Source organism: Myotis yumanensis, unplaced genomic scaffold (genome assembly GCF_028538775.1).
Source record: "Myotis yumanensis isolate MYYU_CA2020_CCGP unplaced genomic scaffold, mMyoYum1.0.hap1 SCAF_2, whole genome shotgun sequence".
Classification (NCBI taxonomy): Eukaryota; Metazoa; Chordata; class Mammalia; order Chiroptera; family Vespertilionidae; genus Myotis; species Myotis yumanensis.
This window is the reverse complement of record NW_027223753.1, coordinates 31,455,324-31,479,516: the sequence shown is the minus strand read 5'-3', so window position 1 is coordinate 31,479,516 and position 24,193 is coordinate 31,455,324. Positions and strand designations below refer to the sequence as shown.

Sequence of the window (24,193 nt, the reverse complement as noted above, 5' to 3'; positions counted from 1 at the left end):
TCAGGAGGAAACTGGGCAGATGGCGGGTAGCTTTATGGAATAGTATGAGGTGAAATGACACAGCTGTTACAAGGAACCAGGGCAAAGTACAGCAACAACCAGGTCATCCCGGTACAGGCATCCATGTGGGTTGGGCCCTCTAGTCAGCTCCAAGGTGTGGGGCCCCACCAAGGCAGAGACACCTTTGGCAGAGAATGCAGTTACCACTGGTTGTACAACCTTGAGGGGAAGCACCTTTGGAGGAGCAGAAAGATCAGAATGGAGAGGCAAGCCTTCCTTGGCAAGGCAGCTGATCCGGAAAAGAATTTGAAGTAGGCCAGGTGAGAGCCTATGGCCTACCCTACCAGAAGGCTCAGGCTCAGAAACACCTTCTACAGCAAGCAGGGAGTTAGCGCTAGGGCTGAGGGGTAGGGGGGACAAGAAGGAGTGAGGGGGTTCTGCTGGTAGGGCCAAGAAGTCTGTCACAAGCCAGCCAACCTTCCACCTGCCAAGCAATGCAGTGCAGTGAGAGGTGACCTGGCAGACTGAGCTGATAGCTCACTTGCATTTCAACAGTCAATTCCCAAACCACCTCTCTCTGCCGCTGGACCCCCACCCTGGCTCAGGCTTCAGGCCTCCTTCCCGATTAGGAAAATGGAGCAACCTCTTTATCTCTCTGCAGCCTCTATCCATCCAGTCTACTCTCCTCACTGCACTTGTGTGATCATTCAAGAGCTCCCCATTGCCCATGAGATAGGATTCCAGTTCCTGAACTGGCCCCTCAAATCCACTTGGATCTGACACCACCTACATTTTTGCTCCTTCTCCTGCACCCATTCAACATGCCTCCATCTGCCAAACTCATCCTGGTCTTTGGGCGTACTATTGTTCCTTCTCCCTGGGATGTCCTCATCCCCGATCTCAGCCTCTGGGAATCATCTAGACTCAACAGAGGCCCTCCTCCTTCAGGAAGCCTTGGCCGGCCCGTGAGCACTCTCTACCAGATCGCCTGTCTGGTGCTCACCTCCCCAGACCTGTGGACTCACTACCAGAGGGGTCAGCACTCCAATGGTGCCAGCTCAGGGTCAGCACTCCAGACTCCCTGCTGCCCTGTGCCCAGCCCGGTGCTGGCCACTGAGGACAAAGATATACAATAGAGTCCCTGCCATCAAGGAGAGCCAGCGTGCTGAGAGGCAGCTCCCCACACACAGATGCCCAGCATGTGGGGCAGACTTTGGGAAACTGGCCACCTACTCCAAGGCTCAGAGGCAGGAGGGAAGGCCTTCTGGAGAAAAGGGGTCTGAGCTGGGCCTCAGAGTATCTAAAGGTAGAGGAGCAGAAAGGACTTCCTCAGCAGAAGGAAGGAGCAAAGGAAGGAAGAAGAGAAAGGGCAATGTCTAGCAAAGCAGGATCTCATCTAAGGCAGGGCGCGGGGGAGGGTGAAGTGCTGGGTGTGCAACACCCACTCGGAGAAGCCTGTGTCCATCCTGTATGATGGGAACCAGGGGAGGTTTGGGAGCAGGAAACTGACATGGCTGGAATCGGGCTCTAAAAGGTCAAGGCTCCAACCCCCAGTGCCCTACAGTGACGGCCAGAAAGTACACAGACTAGAAACCATTTTTTGACTGTTAGTGGGGCCTTGCCTATGGCATACCCACTGGCTGCCACATGGGGAGGGGGTCAGGGCAGAGACTGGGGACCAGACTGAGGGGCAAGGTCCAGACTCAGGGGGTCTCGGCTTCTTGGAAGGGGGTTGGGGGAGGCAGCCTCTGCCCCAAGTGAACGTTTCCTCGCAGGATGGCAGCTGTGCCCTGACCAGGCTGGACGCAGATCCAGTGGGTCCTCTGGAGCCGGCTGGGTGGCTGGGCAGGCAGCAGTCAGAATGGCTGCTTTTCAGGGGTCATCAGTCGTTCCACCTCCCGCATAAACCGCAGACACAGCTCTTCCTGCCAGGGCAGAGCCACACACTGCACGGCCACAGGCAGCCCCACGCTCTTCTTCATGGCCTGCAGGGGACACAGGGATAAGAATGGGAGGCAGCAAGGCAGGACCCACCCCAGGGCCAGGAAGCACCCCAGATGGAGAGGAGGGGCAGCACAGCAAGCCCAACCACATCCTTCAGGGTCTTGTGTTAAGACAGACAGACAAGGCCAGCTGGTGTGGCTCATGGTTGAGCGTCAACCTGTGAACCAGGAGGTCATTGTCAGGGCACACGCTCAGGTTGCAAGGTCGATCCCGGGTGGGGGCGTGCAGGAGGCAGCCGATCGATGATGTTTCTCTCTTGCTGATGTTTCTATCTCTCTATCCCTCTCCCTTCTTCTATTTCTAAAAATCAAAAAAAAACATATTTAAAAAGAAAAGAAAAGAAAGACAGGCAAGACCTACATGTGCTTATCTATTTCCTCCGCTGCAGCTAGTGTTGGGGAATGGGTGAGTCCAGGAGAAGGGAGACCTGCAGTTGGCCAGGCCAGTCCCCATGACCTCACCTTCCACAGCACCTTGTCCCACATATCTCCAAAGTAGCCTCTGCAATGCTCCATCTGGGCCTCATCCTCGAGCGTCACTGTGGTGACAGGCACCACCCCCGCTGGGAAGTCCAGGCAGTTGTAGAGCAGAGTGTAGCTGACGGCCCCTGAGACACAGCACAAGTGGCTGGAGCAGGTCAGGTGACCTTCGGTGCCAACTGTCCTGTCTGCGCCTCAGTCTCCCATCCCGTGAAGTGGCAGCCGACCTCCACAGGCAGGGATAGGCTCTCTCCCAGGGCTGAGACTTGAGTGAATGACAAAGCCCAGGAACCCAGATGCAGGCCAGGCTGGAGAGCCTGCTGGGGTTTGCCACAAGCCTCTGCCCATGTAGCTTCCCCAGCTGGAATGTCACTCCTGTTTTCTTGGCTTATCAAAATCCCACCTCCCCAAACCACAGACTCTGTAACTCAAGATCTCCAACTTGAATAGTGTGGAGGACAGGGAGCTCATTCCCTCCCAGACATCCCATCTTTGCAGCCAGCCAGACTATGAGTCGCCTACGAGCCAGATCCTCCCCAGGGCTCCTCCTCTTCTCCTTCCTAGCAGCCTGGCCAGGCAAAGGGCTGAACTCAGAGAAGAGAAGGGATGGGCGGGGCTGTCAGGGGCATGGTGGGGAGCAGGCCTCACCTGTGGCCTTGCCTGGGGCATTCAAGTCCATAGCAGGGCCCAGCATGGGCGTGAGCAGCACATCCAAGTCCAGTGCTCTCCACTGGGTAATCACAGAGCTGCGGTACACCTGGGGAGGGTACCAGCACAGCGGGTGAAGCACTCAGACCCAGCCCAGCCTTTGATTCAGGCACTGGGTGGCTGGGGGCTAGGGTGGCTGGGGGCTGGGGAGTCACAATGGGATGGAGGTCCTCAGGGCACACAGGCAGGACTGCTTTCAGGGGGAAGTGATTTCCCCGCCTCCTACAGGAACTGTAGACACCATTCTTCTGGCCAGGGCAGGGCCACAGAGTGCCTGGTGACAGGCAGCACCATACGGAAGAAGAGGCGTCCAGAGTACGAGCCCTGGCTGACCCAGCCCCCAAGGATGTGCATTTGGGCAAGTGAGGGTCAGAGAGCTGGACCTGAGCAGGCCTGCCCAGGGAGTGGGGGGCGGGAGGGGAATAACAGGCAGCTAAAACCAGTGCCCAAGAGAGCCCACAGGCAGGTGCCCTGTCCACCCCTCCCATGCCCACCCTAGTCTAGTTCGGGGCTGTGCCTCACCTCGATCTCGTGCTGCAGTTCCCAGAGCTTCCTAGTGGAGCTGGCGGAGGGAGTGAAGTCACCAGCCACGATGGTCACAGCCATGGGGATAAGGGAGTGAGCAACATCAGACCCCTACTCTTAACACCTCCCGGATCTCATTCCTGCAGACCCTTCTCAACATTGTGGGAGCTCTGAGAGGGAAGCAGTGCAGGGCAGAAGTTCACATCCCTGCTGTCCTGTTGAGAAGATCAGGCCCCACAGGGGACTTGGGCTGGGTTACTTAGTGACTCCACCTCAGAGCCAGGACCAGACCAGGCCTGAGTCCTAGCTACCCTTAGGAGGGGGCAGAGCTGTCCAAGGTCCTAAATGCCCTGTGGTGAGAAAAGGAGCAAGCCCACAGGATGCCAGGGCCTGAAAATGGGGCAGCTACTGCCCTGATTTTCCCGCTCCAGCCACTAAGGGGCAGGCAAGACCCAGTGCAGCTCAGTTCAGTTCAGATCTCTCCAAAGAGCATCCTCACAGGGCCTCCAGCATCCCCTTGTCCCCTGCCTCACAGCAACTCCTTCCTGGTCCTTCCCACCCATGCCCCAGCCAGGGCAATCTCCTCCCCACCACTCCCATCCTGTGATCTCCCTCCAGCCCGCTTTCCAGCCAGACCTGGGCTTTGCTAAGACAACTTGCAGCTCCCACGTGAAGGCCACGGAGGGACTGTGGAATAGACTCCAACTCAAGGTCTCCGATTTGAATAGTGTTGGGGACAGGAAGCTCCCGTCCTCAGCACTGGTCAAGCTGGAAATCTTGAGTAACAGAGTTGCCACCTGTCTGGGCCACTTTCAGCCTCAGAGTCACTTCCCACCTCTTTTCCTGTCAGAAACCACTTCAACCCAGGTCTGAGGAAGAGAGAGGCAGGCATCGGGACATGGAAATTTTCTTACCGAGACTTCATGCTGCTGAGAAAGGCTGCCAACCGTGGGAGCTGCAGGACAGACACAGAGTCAGTGACTCAGCTTTGGGCCAGGTGCTGACAACAATCTTCCTCAGGCCAAGCCACCATGCCTCCTCTCTCTGTCCCTCCCCCAGGTCCCAAGTGGCACCCCCTTCAGCATGCAGGACGACTAAAGACCAGAGGGGTGGGAGGAGGAAAGGAGTCTGGGTGGGGGGCTGGGAAGAAGAGGCCATGCCTGCCAGGAGAGGCTGAGGAGAAGGGGAAGAGCCCAGAAGCTCCCCCTCACCCACCCCACCCCTTCCACTCCCTGTGCCCTCACCAGAGGCTTCAGCACGAAAGCCAGCAGTCCTTTAAGCCACTCGGGCAGCTTCAGAATCCATATCAGGTCCCCCAAGCAGGGGTCCACGAAATCACCTTTGCTGGGAGACAAAGGGTCCAGTCCAGCCACTCCCACCCCAGGCATCCCTCCTGGCTTACCCCCACCCACTGGGTCCTCCATTTTCTATTCAGCAACCTTTGTCCATCTCTCTCCTCATCACACGCTGGTAACCGCTGGTCTCCAATGCCTTTAACTGCCTCCTTTCAAATGTGTGACTAGTTTTTGCTAATTCCTCAGAACTAGCAGGTCACACTCCCTGGCAAACTCAGCTCAGAGCAATAAGGACTGAGGGCAACATCTCCCTGGCCAGGGCTTGATACTGAGGGCACACCCTGTTGCTGACGCCAGCCTGGAGACACCCGTGGGGCTGTCCAGAGTGGGCCACCCATGACGCTTGTCTCTGAGGCTGTCCCTGGTTCTAGATCTCAGGGAAAGGTCTCAGGTGGCTGAGCCTGGGCCTCATCCCATGGCCAGAATGAAACGTAGCACCTTCCACGAAGCCTGGACCATCCTCGACCACTGGGGGAAGTCCAGTAACCCCAGGTGTGTCACCAGAGGCACCTTTACAGGCCTGGCCTCTGCCTCTGTCAGTCTTTAAGGTCTGAAAACATTCGGGTGGAACCAGCCTCTCTGAACGTGAGCTCTGCAAAGTCCCTTAAAGCGGGTCTGGTCCAACCCACCGACTTGACAGAAAACTGAGGTCCTGCTCGAAAGGGAAGGATATGGCTCAAGTCAGAAGGGCCTCTTCTGCCGAAACCGGTTGGGCTCAGTGGATAGAGCATCGGCCTGCGGACTGAAAGGTCCCAGGTTCGATTCCGATCAAGGGCATGTACCTGGGTTGTGGGCACATCCCCAGTGGGAGATGTGCACGAGGCAGCTGATCGATGTTTCTCTCTCATCGATGTTTCTAACTCTCTATCTCTCTCCCTTCCTCTCTGTAAAAAAAAACAATAAAATATATTAAAAAAAAAAAGAAGGGCCTCTTCTCCAAAGAGACAGAAAAGAAAGAAAAGAAAAGAAAAGAAAAGAAAAGAAAAGAAAAGAAAAGAAAAGAAAAGAAAAGAAAAGACAAGGGAAGGGAAGGGAAGGGAAGGGAAGGGAAGGGAAGAAATGAAAAAGAAGAGCCTCAAATCACAGCATGATGTCTAGACCCCTGCCCTCCTGCTTGATCCTGCCCTTATCTCTCATCTTTCCCGACAGTCAGGTAGGCCCCTGCCCATCTCCTACCTCCCAAAGAGCTCAGCTGGGGGCCAGACCACACATGCTCAGTCCAGCCTCCCCTTGCGCTGGCACCTTTCCAAACTGTCTCTGGTGAGGTATCTCCAGGCCCAACCTGCAGTTGGAAATGCAGCGGGTCCCTGCCCAGAATGCGTCGTCCTTCTTTGTGTTCAGCTGAGGCCTGTCCCCCTTCTTCCCCCAGGTGGCCCGTCCCTGGGGGTCAAAGCACTCCACTGCTCTCCCTGGGTCTACCCTTGTCCTGATTCCACCGCAGACCCCGAAGACAATCATCACTCACAAGTTGTGTAGGAAGCTGCCGCCACCATCACTGAACAGCCCGCCGGTCGATAGCGTCTCTAGAGCGTAGGGTATGTTGCTTGGCAGGAAGGGAACCAGCTGCAGGATTGGAAGGTATGAGCCCCCACCCCTAGAAACCCTTGGGTCTGTCCACCCCCGTGCTGCCCAGATGGCCCTGAGGATGGACTGGACCAACTCTGCCGCACGGTAGCTCTCACTGCAGCCACCAAGGTGGCCTTGCTTCCCGGAGCCACACGTGAACTGGTCTGAGATTAGCAGACCAACACCCACGGGCCCACCATCTCAGGGCCCCGGGAACCTATGGGCAGCTGTGCACCATGTGGTGGATGAGGCCTCCCAAAGCCACCATCACACATCCCTAGCACGAGGCTGAGTCCACCATCAATTACTTACCCCAACACACACTCCTGATTAGCCCTGTCTATACTGCTGCCACAGGGACTCAGTTCCCAGCCCAACCACAAAACAATCCGGGTGCAAGGATGCCAGGAAGGGGTGGTGGCCAGGAAGGCTTCCCTGAAGGAAGGCCATGCCAGGGCTTCTGGGCCCCTGCAGCCATACCGTGTGGCCAGCAGCCTCCAGTCTCTGCTTGGTCTCCAGCACGGCCCGCTTCATGGCTGGGGTGGGCATGGTATACTTGTCTGTCTCATAATACCCCACACGCAAGGGCCGAGAGCTTGCATAGACCTGGAGACGAAGCAAAGAGTCAGAGTCCGGTCGGGAGAGGGTGGCCCGAGGTGGGGCTTCCCGAGATCGAAGCCACTCAGCCTCACACAGCTGCTAGGCTGAGGCCCGCAACCCCTGAAAACAGACTGCCAGCAAGGCCAGCCCTTTCTCAGAATAACTTCACGATGACCCTGCAGATTCCCTCGTTCATATGAGGAAATTAAGGCTTCAGATCCAGATAATGAGATGGGCCCAGAGGGGTGCTGACACCGGTCCAAGGCCACCAATGCAGAGTGACAATACTATGTTCTGTCTGCTGCCTGTGTCAAGAATGCAGGACCTGACTCCCATGATAAACTGTCCCAGACCTCATTTCCACCGCTCCTCCTTCTCGGGGAGGGGGTCCGTTAGGACATCCTACTCTGTTGGGGAGGGGAGCTCACACCATCCAGCACAGATTTCCCACCTGCCAAGGAGCACTGAGGCCCACTCTCCTGCCCAGGGGCCTCCGCCTTCCCAAGGAGACCTGGGCTGCGTGAGGGAGCGATGGAGCTTGCATTGCTCAGTGTACTGTCTGCATTCGCATGGCGTCACTATGCCACTGTCTGCATCCATCTAACTTGAATGCTCCTGAATGCTTTATATATAAAGTGCAAAGGACTTTCCATTCTTAAAAGACCCTTCAACTCTTCAACAGAAGGGTAAAATGACACCTTATACTTTAAGACTCCTTAAATCCCTCACCTCAAAATCCTCACCTTGCTGTGTCCACCAGTCCTAAACTATTATTACATCATGATCCTTACAAACCCCCACATTGAAATACTCACCTTAAAAAACCAGACTTCAAAATCTCAACAAATATCCCCACTTTGCCCCCTCTGTCCCCCACACCTCCCCACCCTCACCCCTCCCCGCCCTAATGCTACTAAGGTTCTGTTGGGGCAGCATTCTCCTTCACCACAGAAACCAGTAAACTCAGCTTTGTCCCATCCACAGGCTGTTTTGGTGGTATTTGGGGACCCAGCTTTCAACACTGCCCACAGATCCCAGCTTTCTCAGACGGCCTGCCTTTAACTGTCCTTATTCAGCCTACATGCCAAGCATCACAAAGGAGGTTGGGGGTATGGACGCAAATACTGAAGAAAGGCTCCTGTTTGCTGCAGGTCAAACACGGAGGAGGCACATCAGTTCTCCCTCAAGTTGTTCTGGTGCTGGGAAGTGGTTCCTTGGTGGCAGCAGCAGAGGCTGGGGCTAGAAGGTGGGACCTGTCCTCAGCCAAGATTGCCAGCTGACAATTTGGAAGACTGAGTTTCTAAATGCAGGCAAGGGCTCCATCTAGTGGCCACCTGTGGAGCAGCAGCTGACCCTGGTCTCCGGCCCCTAGGGGCTGGTTTTCAGGAGACAGGGCCTCCAAGGCCTCCCACACTGCCTGGGGGCTGCCCTCTGGGCTCAGGAGCACCAGTGACAACTGAACCCACCCCCATCCCTGCTCACCTCCTCCCTGAAGGGCAGGGGGGGCACAGTGGGGTCCAACCGGAACATGTCCTCACACAGCAGTGCTCGCAGGCACAGCGCCAGACTCTCCACATCCCGGGCCATGGGGCCAACTGAGAGCTGTACTGTCAGGTGGGGAGGGGAGGGAAGAGAGATCACTCAGCTCTGGGGTTGGGTCCAAGTAAGGGGCTGGGCCATGGCCCAGGAGTGTGGACAGAGATAAGGAGGTAGGACCTCAGACCTAGAGTGGCCTGGGGACAAAACTCTGCCCTCAGAAGAGGCAGGGGCAGAGGTGGATCAGGCAAACCCCCACCACCACCACCACCACCACCACCGCCTCCAGGGCACTAAGGGAACCACAAACCTCACCTGCCAGCTGTCCATAGACACAACCCTTCAGACCAATCTTGCTGGATAAGAAACACAAGATAATTGGGAACAAGAAAGAGCCAAACTCTGTCCCACTCCTCACCCACACAGTAGCTCGGAACTTACCACGTGGCAGCTAGGAAACAGGGCCAGCGTGGAGCTGTGGCACTCCCTCCCAGAAAAACCCCAGGCAGGGAACCCCTGCCAGGAACCCAGAGAGGCGAGAAGCTAGGCCAAGGTCACACCACAAGGGACCCAGAGCTCCCTCCACCCACTTCCTACACCATACCTGAGGCGGTTCCCTGTAGGCTTGAGGCCGCAGATGCCACAGAAGGAGGAGGGAAAGCGGATGCTGCCCCCGATGTCGGTGCCTAAGCCCAGCAGGGATCCTCCAGCTCCAATGAGGGCTCCTTCTCCCCCTGAGGAGCCACCTGGGCTCTTAGAGGGATCCCATGGGTTCGTGGTCTTGCCAAAGAGGGGGTTACTGCAGTCATAGCTGGAGGAAGCAGGGATGGGTTGGCCGTGTCACCCTGGCACAGGTGACCCTGCCTCCTCCCCACACTCATGAGACCCAACCTGAACATGGACTGGGGCACGTTGGTATGCACGAAGGGCACGGCGCCCTGCAGCTTTAGCACCTGCACCACCACGCTGTCGTACTCTGCTGGCACCCCCTCATTCACGCTCAAGCCCAAGGTCGAGTCCTGGCCCTAGAAGGAGGGATGGACACCGAGAGGGACATGGCTGATGAGTCAGGGCCCTTTCAGCAGCAGAGGGTCCACTCCCACCGCCCTGTCACAGGCCAAGACAAAGCACACCGTGGTGCCCGCTCAAGGCCTCTGGACCTGACATTTCCTCTGAGGGCCCAGGGTAACCCAGGACACAGAGCTGCTGGCAGGGATGGGGGGAGTTGAGGCCTGACGCTAAGGCAGGGCATACCATGTAGCTGAAGCACTCCTTGAGGCTCACGGGGACACCGTAGAGCAGGCCCTGTTTGGGGGCCTGGGACAGCTGAGTCTCACAGTCTGCCAGGTAGGTGGTCACACAGTTGGTCTCTTTGTTCACTTCCCAGGCCTAGGGGAGGGAGAAATGGACACAGGGCACAGTGAGGCTGGCCTTTAAAGGAAATGTGGTAAAATACACACAACATAAAACTGGCCTTCTGAATTATACTCAGGGGAAGGGTAGCCATGAGCGCAGAGGATAATTTAGGGCCCAGCATCCACGTCACTGGGGACATCTGGCCCCAGCCTCACCCAGGCTGTCTCTGGCCTTCAACCCTCCAGAGACGGAGAAAGAGAGGCGTCCCAGGGGCAAGGCACAAGCAGGGCACTCGAAAGAGCAAGATACTGGCGTCAGAAGCCCCTCAGAGGGAATGAGATGACCCTTGGCCACTCTCCTCCTCCTTCAGCCACATCTCTGCCCAGTGAGGCCGTCAGGGCAGATCCCCGTCTCAGACCACACTGGGCGTCAGCACAATGCAGGGCTAGACCCAGGCTCTCGCCTCCCAGAGCCCAGCACACGCTCCTCTGCCCCAGGCCTGGCCCACATCTCCCCCAGCTAAGCTTCCCCTCTCCCAGGAGCTCTTGAATCTGATCATCAAGTCACATGGAGGAGTCACAGACTCATAGTGAAGGGGGTGGGCGCTTGACTGGAGTAAGGACACCCTCACTGTGGCTGGCGGCCACTAGGCCTTGCTGACACACACTCAACAGGGCCCTACAGGAGGGAAAGGTCAGGGAAGAGTGAGGTGCAGTTTAAGTAAATACTCTTGTTCCTGTGAAACACCTGAGAAAATGGGTGTCGGTCCTGTTACCACACTCAGGCTCATGAAATCTGTCTCCGGGCTACCCAAGGCATGAAGGTAGGAAGCCAATCTGTAACCAGAATGCTTTCCTGTGATCTCTTTCTTTTAAAAAAAAAAACATATATATATATTTTTTTATTGACTTTTTACAGAGAGGAAGGGAGAGAGATGGAGAGTTAGGAACACTGATGAGAGAGAAGCATCCATCAGTTGCCTCCTGCACAACCCCTACTGGGGATGTGCCTGCAACCAAGGTACATGCCCTTGACCTGAATCAAACATGGGACCCTTCAGTCCACAGGCAGATGCTCTATCCACCGAGCCAAACCGGTTAGGGTTCCTGTGATCTCGTTCAAGAAATCATGCAAAAGTCACACTCAAAAAGCACAAACATATTTCAAACACATTTCTTGAGCACTTACTATATAAAAGACTTGGCGTCCAGCACTAAGGTGCAAAGACAAATAAGAAGTTCTGTCACAAGAAAGCTCACATTTGCCATTGAAAAGAGAAAGACAAAGTAGGCCCTATAATGCGATGAGAAATGTGCTATTAGAAAGTGAACACAGTCCTAGCAGGTTTGGCTCAGTGGATAGAGCATCGGCCTGCAGACCAAAGGGTCCCAGGTTCGATTCCAGTCAAGGGCACGTACCTTGATTGCAGGCTCCTCCCCCAACCCAGGCCCTGGTCAGGGCTCGTGCAGGAGGCAACCACTCGATATGTTTCTGTCACATTGATAATTCTCTCTGTCTTTCTCTCTCTCTCCCACTCTCCCTAAAAATCAATGGAAAAATATCCTCGGGTGAGCATTAACAAAACAAACAATAGAAAGTGAACATTAAAGAGGAAACCTAACTTGGGCTGGGAGTGGGGGAGGGTCAGGGAAGGCTTTGGAAAGGGGAGTCCTCTAGGCCTGAAGGCTCAGCTAGGGGAGCTTGTTGTACCGAGCAGGGCAAAGAAGAGGGAGAAGAGCCAACCGGCAAAAGGAACTCCACACAAGCCAGCACAGAGCGTGCCAGGCCATGGAACCGCCAGCAGCTGAGCTACACTGATGCCCCAAGCTCCACGAGGCTTTGGCCAGAGAGGATGCTGGAGACAAAGGCGGAACAGAATGAGAGTCTGAAGAACTGGAGGCCTGAAGGGATCTGTCCAGGAGGCTGGTGCTTGAGCGTGGAGGGAGACAGTGCTGGAGGACCAGGGCGGCTGAAGAGGGGTGGGGACAAGGGGTGGACTAGAGAGAGCCATAGAGAAGGAACAGATTAGACTTGGTGACCAATGGGGTGGGGGCAGGAGGGACAGGGAAGTCTGGGCTGAAAGCCAGGTTTCTAGCAAAGACAACATGATCAGTGTCCCCTCCTCATACACAGAATCAGCCTCTTCAACCTGCCTCTCTCTCTCTCTCTCTCTCTCTCTCTCTCTCTCTCTCTCTTTCACACACACACACACACACACACACACACACACACCTACCTCTGGCTCCTTTCTTCCCTGGCAGTCCCTAGCACTGTGGTCCCACAATGGCCCTTAGCAAGATAAACTCCAGGCCAGGTTTCCCCCTCAGCCTGTACCGAGAGAGCAAATAGGAAGGAGCAGGGAAGATCACTGGCTGGCCAGCCACCCTTACCTTTCCCACATAGGTGAAGAGTGCAGCCTGGGGGGACAGCTCCCCATTGTGTAACTTCTGTACCAGTTGAGGCAGAGTCAGGGCCAGCAGCGCCTTTGAGTCCAGGTCGGGGTTCTGGGGAGACACCTCAGATCAGTCCTGCTCCCTGCAGGCCCTACATGCTTGCAGCAGACACCTTGTCCCATGTCCTCAAAACCCCACATCTACTAAGCAGATACTCACCACCACATGCCAATCCATGCCAGACATGCCCATCCACAAATCTGACACCGTGACCCAGCCATTGCCACCTGGGACAGGGCAGATATTATCTCTTCAAGAAGCTTCCTGGACAGACACCCAGGGAGAAGCCATGCCCAGGCTGATTTTTTTAATAAATTAGAACTTATAAAAATTAAAAACCTAGGCTCTGTGAAAGATGAAATGACAAAATGTCCACTGGAGGGAAATACTGGAAACCACATTTACATCCAAGTGGTAGAATGTGAATGCACACACACCAAAAACACTCCAAATGAAAACAAACAACCCAATTACAAAGTAGGCAAAAGACATAGACAGGCACTTCATTGAGGAGGATATACAGATGGCAAAATCAAAACCATAGTGAGATAGTGAGGCACATAGACCAGAACACCTCACACTAAATATAAGAACAGTCCCAAATGCTGATGAAGATGTGAAAAAAGCAGTCATGCGGGCATCGTGCATCGATGGTGGTGATAAAAATGGCATGCCCACTCTAGAAAACAGTAATTTCAAAACACAAGCAAACAAACTACTATAACAAGAACATGCGATTATTACACATCCCAGCAACTCAACCCAGGGCATCTACTCCGCCCCCCACCCCCAAATGAAAACGTGTGCTTTCCGGGCTTGACTCAGCAGGCCTGGGATAGTCAGAACCTGCACATTACAGAGAAAGGTCTGATGGGCCTGGCTCCAGGAGGAAACCTCTGAGCCCTTGGAAGGTCCTGGCCCAGGAGGATTATTAAACCACCCTCAATGGCTGCCTACTGTGTGCCAGGCGCCGTGCTGGTGTGCTCTATGTTTTTATTAAATCTACTACCGTTCCCCTTGCACAGTAAAGAAACTGAGGCTCAGAGAGGGGAAGTGCCTTGCTTAGGACCATACAGGCAAACTCCAGTTCTCTGCCCGCTCAGCACAGGCTGCCCACTGGCTGTCCACCTGCACCTGGCCACCCAACCAGCAGGGGAAGGTGAAAACAAGAAGAGCCCATGCTGTGTGGTTAGGCTGCAGCTGAGAGCCACATACAGAAGAGGATTTCTTCATTCATTCCACAGAGATGGTGCCTACTCTGTACCAGGTGCCACACTAAGCAGGGGTGATACCAGTGAACAAAGAAGGCATGTGCATGCTTTGGGGGGTTTATACCAGGTGCAGGTTGCGAGTGAGCAGGTAATAAGTTAACAAATAAGAATTTCAGATAGTGAGATATAATGTAAAGGAAATAAACATGGATGAGGGAAACGGGCAGCATACAGGTAGAGGGTGGTCAGGGAAGAGCTCTCTGAAGGAGACATTTGATCAAACACCTCACTGCCAGGCCTCAAAGGCTCCTAGAGTCCCTGGGATCAGCCCCTACCTGCAAACACAGTCACTTCCTCCTCCAGGGCACTGGACTAATTCCTGAACAGGGGCTAGAGGAGATCCGAGCCACAGCCACCAATTCTCACCTCTATGGTCTCCTGCTCTTGTCAAAGTCTTCAGGGGCCTCCCTGTTGCCAAATCCCACAGGAGCTTCTCCTTTTTATTCTGCTCCATGTCTCCCTGACCACACACCAGCTTTCTTCAATTCTCTCCTGGCCTGGAGACACCACCCTCTCTGATTCTCCTCCTGCCCTTTGGCTACTTCTGTCATCCACTTGGTCCGTCAACAAACATTTTCTGAGCATCCTCTATGTGTCAAGAACTTTGTTAGAGGCTATGAATTTAGAGGTAACTAAAATAGGCAAGTCCCCGCTTTCAGAGAGCTTACATTCAAGAAAATAAACAAATAAACAAGTAATAAATAGACCACAGTGTGACAAAGCAAATAAACAGAGTGCAGTGATGAAACAGCAGAGAACTGACCCAGATGGCCTGGGCAGGCCTCTCCAGGGGGTGACATTTCAGCTGTGATTTGATGGATGAGAAGGTGCCAGACAGAGACTCCTTGAGTTTCCCTCGGGGCACCTCTTCTTCCCTCTCTGATGCTGGGAGAAGTCATTCACTCCAGTGGCTCTCTCTGCTCTCCACCTCCCCCAATGACCTCCGGTTCCTCCACCCAGCCTGACTCAACTGAGCTCAAACCAGTCACAGGGCTATTCCCAATGGTGCCCACCCCTCCGTGTCCTTCCCCCTGAGCCTGCTCCCCTACTTTCCACCAGCTCCCTCTCATCCTCCTCCGTGTATACCCTCACTCAGGGAAGGGTGCTGCATCCATCCAGGTGCTCAAGTGAGAAAACAGGAGTCAGCCTGGATTCCTCCCTCACCCTCCCACCTGCATCCAATCACTCACCAAGCCCCATAAGCAGCTCTGGAAAATGCCACCTCTCCATCTCCTCTACCAAGATCCTCACTGGTGCTCATCCCTTCTCTCCCAGGTCACCCAGGGACCACCTAGCTGGCCGCCCTGCCAAAGTCTTATCACTCCCACCCGCTCTTCCTTTTTGCCTGCCCAGATTGTGCAAAGCTCAACCAGGGCTTGCCTTTCCCCTTAAAACCTCCTTACACCACAAGCATGTTCCAGGAGGTGCTTCCAGGCACGATCCTGTCAGACTCCTCTGCACCCCTCAATGCGACACCACCACTCATACCCTCCACATGCACCCATCATACAGCACCCTTCCCTTAATTTGTTAAACAGATACAGTACTTATTTGGGTTGTTTTTTTTTTTAATGGATCCATGATTTCTCTATACACACTAAATAATCCCTGGATTTTTTTTCACATGCAATACAATTCATTTACTTTTACAACTTATAATTCATTCTAAAGGCTTAACTTCTTTGTTGGTATAACAGCTCTATTAGTTCAAATCAAGACATCACATGTTCTAGCTAGCCCATCATGATGATGCAACATTTAGCTCTTCCCTGGATATTTTTTTTAAGGCATACAAAATAAGCCCAGTTGGCACGGCTCGATGGTTGAGCATTGACCTATGAACCAGAAGGTCATGGTTCAATTCCAGGTCAGGACACATGCCCAGTTAGTGGGTTTGATCCCCGTGTGGGGCGTGCAGGATGCAGCCGATCAATGATTCTCTCTCATCATTGATGTTTCTCTGTCTCTCCCTCCCTCTTCCTTCCTCTCTGAAATCAATAAATATATATATATATATATATATTTTAAAAAGGTATAAAAATGAAAAGTGAACATTACCTCATCTCTGGGACCATCCTGCCCAGTCCCTCTTCTGAAAACAAAACCATAGTTAACAGTTTCTGATTAACCTTATAGGGGAAAAAAGTTTATGAAAAACCCACAATGTATGTAATTGTTGACATATATTCTATTTTGCACAGAGGGATCATACTATATACACAGTACTACACCTTACCTTTCTCACTTCACAATAAAAATAGCAAGATTGTCCCCCCCCCCCAGTTATATAAATATCTGATCATTGTTTTTATTCTATTAATCCTACCCAAGGATATTGTTTCCATTGGTTTTTTAAATATATTTTTATTGATTTCAGAGAGGAAGGGAGAGGGAGAGATTGAAATATGAATGATGGAGAGAATTACTGATTGGCTACCTTCTGCACACCCCCTACTGGGGATCGAACCTGCAACCCAGGCATGAGCCCTTGACTGGAATTGAACCGGGACCCTTCAGGCTGATGCTCTATCCACTGAGCCAAACCAGCTAGGGCTTTCATTGATTTCTTAGAGAGAGTGAAAAGGAGGGATAGGAAGAAAGAGAGAGAAACATCGATGTGAGAGAGACACATGGATCAGTCGCCTCCCGCATACTCCTGGACCAGAACCTGCAACCCAAGTATGTGCCCTTGATCAGGAATAGAACCCATGAACCTTCGGTGCGCAAGCCAATGCTCTAACCCAGTGGTTCTCAACCTTCCTAATGCTGTGACCCTTTAATACAGTTCCTCGTGTTGTGAAGACCCCCAGTTTCATTGTTACAAATTGAACATAATTAAAGCATAGTGATTAATCACAAAAAGAATATGTAATTATATATGTGTTTTCCGATGGTCTTAGGCGACCCCTGTGAAAGGGTCATTCAACCCTTGGTTGTAGGTTCTTGCTATTCATCACTTTGAATATTTCTTGCCACTCCCTTCTGGCCTGCATAGTTTCTAATAAGAAATCAGCTGACAATCTTATGGGTACTCCCTTGTAGGTAACTAACTGTTTTTCTCTTGCTGCTTTTAAGATTCTCTTTGTCCTTTGCTCTTGGCATTTTAATTATGATGTGTCTTGGTGTGGGCCTCTTTTTTGGGGTTCTCTGTGCTCCTGGACTTGTAAGTCTATTTCTTTCACCAGGTAGGGGAAGTTTCCTGTCATTATTTCTTCAAATAGGTTTTCAGTATCTTGCTCTCTCTCTTCTTCTGGCACTCCCATAACTCGGATGTTGGTACACTTGAAGTTGTCCCAGAGGTTCCTTACACTATCTTCATATTTTTGGATTCTTTTTTCTTTTTGCTTTTCTGGTTGGATGTTTTTTGCTTCTTCGTATTTCAAATCTTTGACTTGATTCTTGTGATCCTCTAGTCTGCTGTTGGATTTCGGTATAATATTCTTTATTGCAGTCAGTGTATGCTTAATTTCTAGTTGGTCCTTTTTCATATCCTCGAGGGTCTCACTAGATTTATTGAGGGTCTCACTAAATTTATCGGTGGTTTCTAGGAAATTCTTGAAAAACCTTATTACCCTGGTTTTGAACTCTATATCCAGTAGTTTGCTTTAATCCATTTCTGTCATTTGTGACCTGTTTCTTTTTCTCCCAAGTGATTTTTTAAAAAATCAGTTGCCTATACTTTGGATATAAGGATTTCTGGTACCAAGAATTAACCAATCAGACACAACCTTATTATGCAATGTGACCAATAAGATGCAACTCTATTATTCGACTTATATATTTATGGTTCAAGACAGGACATTCACACTGGACAGCTATTGTTGTGTTGGCTGTTGTCATTTTGTTGTTGTTGTTAATCCTCACCTGAGGATATTTTTTTCATTGATTATTTAGAGAGAGTGGAAAGGAGCAGGAGACACACAGAGAGGGAAACATCCATGTAAGAGAGACACATTGACTGGTTGTCTTCCTGTCGAGGCTTGGGGCCTTGGAGCAAGTCTGCTACCAGAATCAGACCCGGGACCCTTCAGTCTGCAGACCGACACCCTATCCATTGACCCAAACTGGCCAGGGCTGTTGTCATTTTTTAAATTTGACAACCTAAGGGAAAAGAGGTCAGTGCCGCTGACTCAACACTCAGGTATTGCATGCTTTAAAAATTCAGGGGCATAGAAAGGGAGTGGACTGACAATTCTCGGGGCGGGGGGGGGCGGGGGTGTGGGAAGAGACTGGACAAAAATCATACACCTATGGATGAGGACAGTGGGAGGGAGGTAAGGGCAGAGGGTGGGGTGGGAACCAGGTGGAGGGGAGCTATGGGAGGAAAAAGAGGAACAACTGTAATAATCTGAACAATAAAGATTTAATTTAAAAATAAACCCTTTAAGCCCCACATTTAGGGCACAGAACCTGAGAACCTATCTTGCCCTCTACAGAGCCTCAATATATCTGCCTTTGGTTTTATCAGTGTCCCTGGTCTAAATTCTTTTATATCAAGAAACAAGAACCCAAACTTGTCAGTAACAAATTCATCTAATGACTCATTTTGTGTTAAAATCAGGTTCAAGGTGGGCTTTGAAAAAGGCCAGGAGCTAGAACTACAGGTCAGATCCACTTGAAGAAAGTAAGACATGGGATTTTGACAAAGGGGTTGTAATAAATGTGGGGTAAAGGCATTTGAGGTAAAATTACAAATGCCAAGACACAGAGACATGATCAGTTGAACTTTCTGTGATATTTTTCTCAGCAATGATATTCTATTTATAGTGCTCCCCCTTGTAGACTGAAAACAATGGAATCAACTGGGTATTCCATCACCAAAAAAGAATTTACTCAGGAAAAAGAAAGGGTTGCATGCCAGGGTTCTTGTCCCAGCATCAAGAAGGATTCAGGAATCTGGAAAAGGCGCTGTGCATAGATGACATAGGAATCCAGAGACTAATAAAGAATCCGGAGATGAGATATAATTTTGAAAGGCATTGGGGGTCAGAGGACCTTCAGCTAAAGGAACTGAAGACTCCCTCCTTGTCTTGGACCCTTGCTTTTATTAACACAATGTGTCCTAAGGCAAGGTGGAGATAATACACTTCAAAGGGAAAGGTTTCAAAGGGTACAGAAGCATTGTCAGTTTGGGGAATAGCCTATGACGTTGTTCAGGTGTTTGGCCAGTAGGAGGCAATAACATGTAGATTAAGATGCCCTTTAATGTCTGGCAGCCACAATCAGTTTCCTATTCAGGTTTGGGGAAATGCCTTTAGTCATTCCCAACAGGTGACTACATGTGTGACTCAACCCTGTTGAGTCCCCAAGTTTCTGGTGAAACTTTTGAAATTATGACATGCTGGAATTGGTTCCTGGCAGTTGCACCCGGCTCAATGGTTGAGCACCGACCTATGAACCAGGAGATCACGGTTTGATTCCTGGTCAGGGCACATGCCCAGATTGTGGGTTCCATCCCCTATGGGAGGGCATGTAGGAGGCAACCGCTCGATGGTTCTCTCTCATCACTGATGTTTCTATCTCTCTCTTCCTCTCCCTTCCTCTCTAAAATCAGTAAAGATATATTTTTTTAAAAAAAGAAAGATTGCATTCTAGGGTGAATCAAAATGGCAAACCACATGCACACACTGAACCAAACCAAGATGGAGGAGACATTATAAAGAGGCAGTGGAAGTTAAAGGGTAGAGGGAGTTGTTGCAATGAGAGAACTCTGTTATAAACATAAGGTTCTTCCATGTAAGGCTATCCAATAACCAAGTGCCAGAACTCCTCCCATAAGCCCCAGCTCCTCCCACAGACTCTCCCAGTTATGTCCTGGTTAAAGTCTCTGTCCTAATTTTAATGCTCTCTTCCCTCTAGAATGGATATCAAAACTCATTTAGGAGGCAAATAGACAAATAGCTGTTACAGGTCATTAAGCTTCACTTTGTCAACAGAGAATTACCATAAACATGCCTTACTCCAGAGTTGTTCTAGATCTAGAGAGATAACTCTTGTAATGATTCAGGAAATGTTTATGATTCTCCCCTCCTCCAGCACTGCCTTGGAATACATGAGGTATCTGGGCTCCCAATAAGCTTTGGAGTCCATCGGGGGGAGCTGTACTACAAGCTGCTGGACTCTCCTAGGGCCTGCTTACCTCAGTGCCCCTTGCTATTCAGGGCTGGGCAGAGAAAGCCTCAGAAGGAAGGCTGCTGAGACAGCCTCAAACCCCACCTCCCTGTCATACAGTGACTCCAGAGCCAAGCAGAGGGTGTGTTAAGGTCAGGGAGGCTCAGGCGGGACTGACTGCACCCCACCTCCTACCTGCCCCAAAGGCCTACAAAGCTATTGTCATCATGATCCCAACCCTTGGCTCATAGCTCAAAACAGTAAGACTCCTGAGGTAGCTCTTCCTTTCTTCTCCAGTCTTTGCAAAGCCAAAAGGTAATTTCCTGGCTTCCCCGCCTGGAAGAGCCAAGCTTTGCGGTTCTGAGGTCAAGCTCTCTGGCTCAAAGGAGGGTGTGTAAACAGCTCTTTGTATGTCAAGGCCAAAACTTCTGCCCTAGGAAATCCATTTCTTAGAATTAATGCAAGGTGGCCTCTCCAGAGGGAAACTACTAATGCTTAGAGTTGAAGTGAGGGAAGACCCACCTTTCAACCACCCCACACTCCTGCCAGCTGGTGGGTGCTTTGGGACTGGGAGAGGAGCTCTGTGGGCAGACACTGTGGGCAGACGCCTGCAGCTGTCCCACCCAGCATTTGGAGCTGGCAGAACTTAGCGGGCTGCACAGAAGGACTTGGTGGATCCCTGCGTGGGGCACCTCGGAGCTTGGACAGAGGAGGAGGACGAGACAGTGAAGGACCTGTGCTCAAGTAGGGGGAGTGACCAGTTTGGACTGAACACCCGGGTCTCCCAATGTGAGCGTGGGGAACTCTAAAATTGATGGTAGATTTTTCAGCCAGCTTGATGAATGAAGGCTGGAACCAAACATATTTTGATTTCAATAAATAAACAAATATGACATATGCTGTCCCAGGAATGGTATGGAGTGAATTCATCATCTAGCCAAAACCTCACCACAATGAAGGCCATACCCCGGGCCTGTCGGGTCTCCTTTCCTAATATCTCTCCACTGCCCCTCTCCGCTGGAATGAGGCTGGAGAGCCCCACTGGACATCTAGGTTCTGGTCCCAGCTCGACTCCAACTCAGAAATCACTTGCTGCACCTGAGAATCTGTGACATGCAATTTTCTGTGACTCCTTACCAGTCTCCCACCTAGGCACACCCTCCTGCCTCCTGTTGTCCCCATCACCTGGGCTGCCTTCCTACCTGTCAGATGGGAATCCTATCAAAACACATACCCTCACAAACACTCCTGGCAAGTCTCTTCTCCCTCAGCACATACAGCTGCCACCGTTTAGCATTTTGATTTCTGTCTCATATACTCGGAGAGAAAGCCCTCTCTTCTAAGCCCCTCCTCCACCCCCAAACACACACTGATCTGATCTAGAGGGAGCTGTTGACAGATCACACAGCGAAGGGCTGGAACTAAACCTGCTCACGGAAGGGGCTTGTCAGGAGCTGGGGAGACTTCCATTCCAGTCGGGCTGGCTGTCCATAACCCCGGGTGCATTTGGGCCAGTCCTTCTCTGGCTCCTAACGCACAAATCAATGAGTGTGAACTGTAAGCTCTCCGCTTTCACTTGGCCATCGCAGGCGATTCCAAAGTCCTAACCCTGGCATCCTATCGGTTCCCATGCCAGCGTTTTGGCATTCTAACCGGCAAGTGATCTTGAGATTCTTTTGCCACGGAGCAAGGCTCCTCTTTGGACCTAGCGCCGTGATGGCCTTCCAAAACTACCTCCCTGTCTCTTTCCTTTCCCTTCCTCCCCTTGGCCCTACCTGGCTCAGGAAGAGCACGGAATGCATTTGAGCAAGAAGGGGTTCCGAAAGTTACAAACCTGCGCTGCCCACACACCTGCGCTGCCCACACACCTGCGCTGCCTCCTCCCCCTCGCCACCACCCGCCACCACCACCCCGGCGCGTCCGGGCAGCTGAAAGTGCTGCGGGGGTACTCCCACCCGGCGACCCCCGGACCCCGACCCCGAGCGTCACCTGGAGCCGGAAGCGCTGCGCCGCCTTGTCCATGCTTTCCAGGGCCGCTTTCTGTCTCCGTCGCGCCCGGGCCGCCGCGCCCCGCGCCCTCCCGCGACCGGACCAGCGCAGGGCCACCGCCGCCGCCACCAAGCAGCAGGCCAGGGCAGCCCCGGAGGCGCCCGAGAGCGCGGCCCACAGTTCGTCCGGCACCATGATCGCCCGCCGCTCGGAGCTGCCTAGACCACTAGCGACACAAGAATCAGCACTCGCCGGTTTCGCCGCAAAACCCGGCCTGGATCCGCCGGGGATCCGCGCTCCTCTGCGCGGGTGGGGCGGGAGGAGAGCTGCGCGGCCGCAGGCCCGCTCGGGAGCGCGCCGTTGCCGGGCAACGGGCCCGCGGCTGGGGGCGCGCAACGGTCAAGGTCCAGCTTGGCGGCCGGGCTGGGGTAGCTCCCGCGTCCTCGCGCAGGGCGTGAGGCTCGGCTGGGGGGACGCTAGGGGCACCCGCTTCCCGAGGGCGTCCTCAGAAGCACGAGCGCAGCGGTTCGGCGCCACGGCTCGGCCCGGCCCCGCCTCAGCCCCGCGCACCCCGAGCCCCAACTCCCTGAAGACGGGGACAGCGGGAGCCCCTGTGGGGAAGGCCAACCAAGAGCACTGGGAGCGGAGACAGACTGGGCTCGCGGACCTGATTAATGCCCGCAACCAGTTTAGCAGCTTTTTCCTGGAGAACCTTGCCGCCATGGGCACCGTAGGACGCCCACCTCTCCCCAGCGGGAGGCTCCTGAGAGGGGCCACCCTGGGGCTGTGCTAGGGGCAGGGACCTGGCAGAGAAGAATTACTGATTATCTTAGAAAAAAAACAATGTGTTAATGTTTAAACCCAGCCAGGTATGACCCCGCTTTCCTCCCATTTGTACTTGTGAACTTTATGTGAATCCTTTTACACTGCCAGTACCAGGAACGGCTAATGAACCGCTTTGCATTTTTTTTGAAATACTTTGTAGTTTTTGCAGATAAAAAGCTTTGCTGTACTCTTGGTTGGGGCTCTTCCAGCTGCGAGGCTCTCTGCGGAGGGGTATGCGCTGTAGTCAGCTGGCCAGCTTAATAAAGGCTCTTAAATTTAAATTCTGTGTCGGTTGTCTATCTCGCTGAGTGAACCCACAATCTGGGCCAGCACAGGAAGTTCCCCTGGGGCGCCCACCTGCTGCCCCTTTCTCTTTCTCCAACCCCCGGGATCCCATGTCTGTCGCCCTGGGCTCTTCTTATTGTCCAAACCCTCCACCACTTGTCCTTCTCCGCCACCCCGCAGACTGACCTTCCCAGGTCATCTTTTTCCACTCCTGGGCCCTCCTGGAGTTCAAGCAGAAAGAATTCCCAATCAGGAGGGGTGTGGGCACCTAGTACCCTTCATTAGGGGGTGGGATTTACACACACACACACACACACACACACACACACACCATCTAGGCCTCATAGAACTTTATGTGCTTTATCTCATTTGTCCTCCCAACAGACCTATGAGGAAGACATTTTTATTATCAATTTGTAGATAAGGTAACCGAGGACCAGAAGTTAAATGACTTCTGTGGGTTACACAGGTGGCTGAGTGGGGGATTCCATCTCAAGTCTGTTCCTAAACCATTGCTCTTACGCATGAAGTAGTACCACCATCATTGCCCCTGGAAGTGAGCCCTGTAGGATGGGGTATAGGAAAGTGCCTTGACACTGGAAATGCTATTTGCTGAAACACCTCTCTGAATCTGTGCCTTTATCTTTAAAAGGGGACTGGCTATAATGCCCACCTCGCAGGATTGTTAGGAGGAGTCTTGTGAGGTCCTTTACAGGCGAAGCATTGCCTGGCACACAGTAAGCCCTCCATAAGTGTTTAGTGACTGCATTAAAGGCCCACGATGGAAAACTTTGAATGTTATTGAAAGAATCTGGACCTGAGGGCTTTTAGAGTCACTGTCAGGCCATTGAACAAATTCCAGAGGGGCCTAAGGCCTTGTGTTTCTAAGTCTTCAATCCCTGTTGAGTGCTGCTGAGTTCCAGCTCATCACGGATGACCCTTTGTAGTTTCAAATCCCAGACCTCATTTGTCCTAGGAGAGCTGACAGAGGCAGGGCGATAGAAACTCTAACCTGAAGGTCTTGCAAGGTCACCTCCCCCCATCTCCCTATGTAATAAAGGGATTCTGGCCTTTGAGTCACTCATCACTTGAGGGTGACCTTGAGTAACTTAATTTTCTCTTTTGTAAAT

At 52.4% G+C, this 24,193-nt stretch overlaps 1 protein-coding gene across 3 annotated transcripts; it reads right to left on the bottom strand.

Annotated features, from left to right (window-relative positions):
* LOC139003327 (fatty-acid amide hydrolase 1) lies at positions 1-22,217 on the bottom strand. Of its 3 annotated transcripts, XM_070405043.1 has the most exons (15): positions 21,954-22,212; positions 12,520-12,633; positions 10,028-10,162; positions 9,665-9,798; positions 9,378-9,584; positions 9,089-9,129; positions 8,720-8,844; positions 7,118-7,243; positions 6,537-6,634; positions 4,961-5,060; positions 4,631-4,671; positions 3,714-3,753; positions 3,132-3,240; positions 2,466-2,611; positions 1-1,985 (listed from the first exon to the last, which is right to left on the bottom strand). In XM_070405043.1, exons 1-15 carry the CDS (start codon positions 22,146-22,148, stop codon positions 1,857-1,859), a joined length of 1,740 nt encoding a protein of 579 aa, XP_070261144.1. In that variant the 5' UTR covers positions 22,149-22,212; the 3' UTR covers positions 1-1,856. The 3 variants fall into 3 exon arrangements, with proteins under 3 accessions (XP_070261144.1, XP_070261145.1, XP_070261146.1); XM_070405044.1 differs by lacking the exon at positions 2,466-2,611 and having other exon boundaries at positions 21,954-22,215; XM_070405045.1 differs by lacking the exons at positions 1-1,985; positions 2,466-2,611 and adding an exon at positions 2,637-2,748 and having other exon boundaries at positions 21,954-22,217.
* Between the last annotated feature and the right edge of the window lie 1,976 nt (positions 22,218-24,193).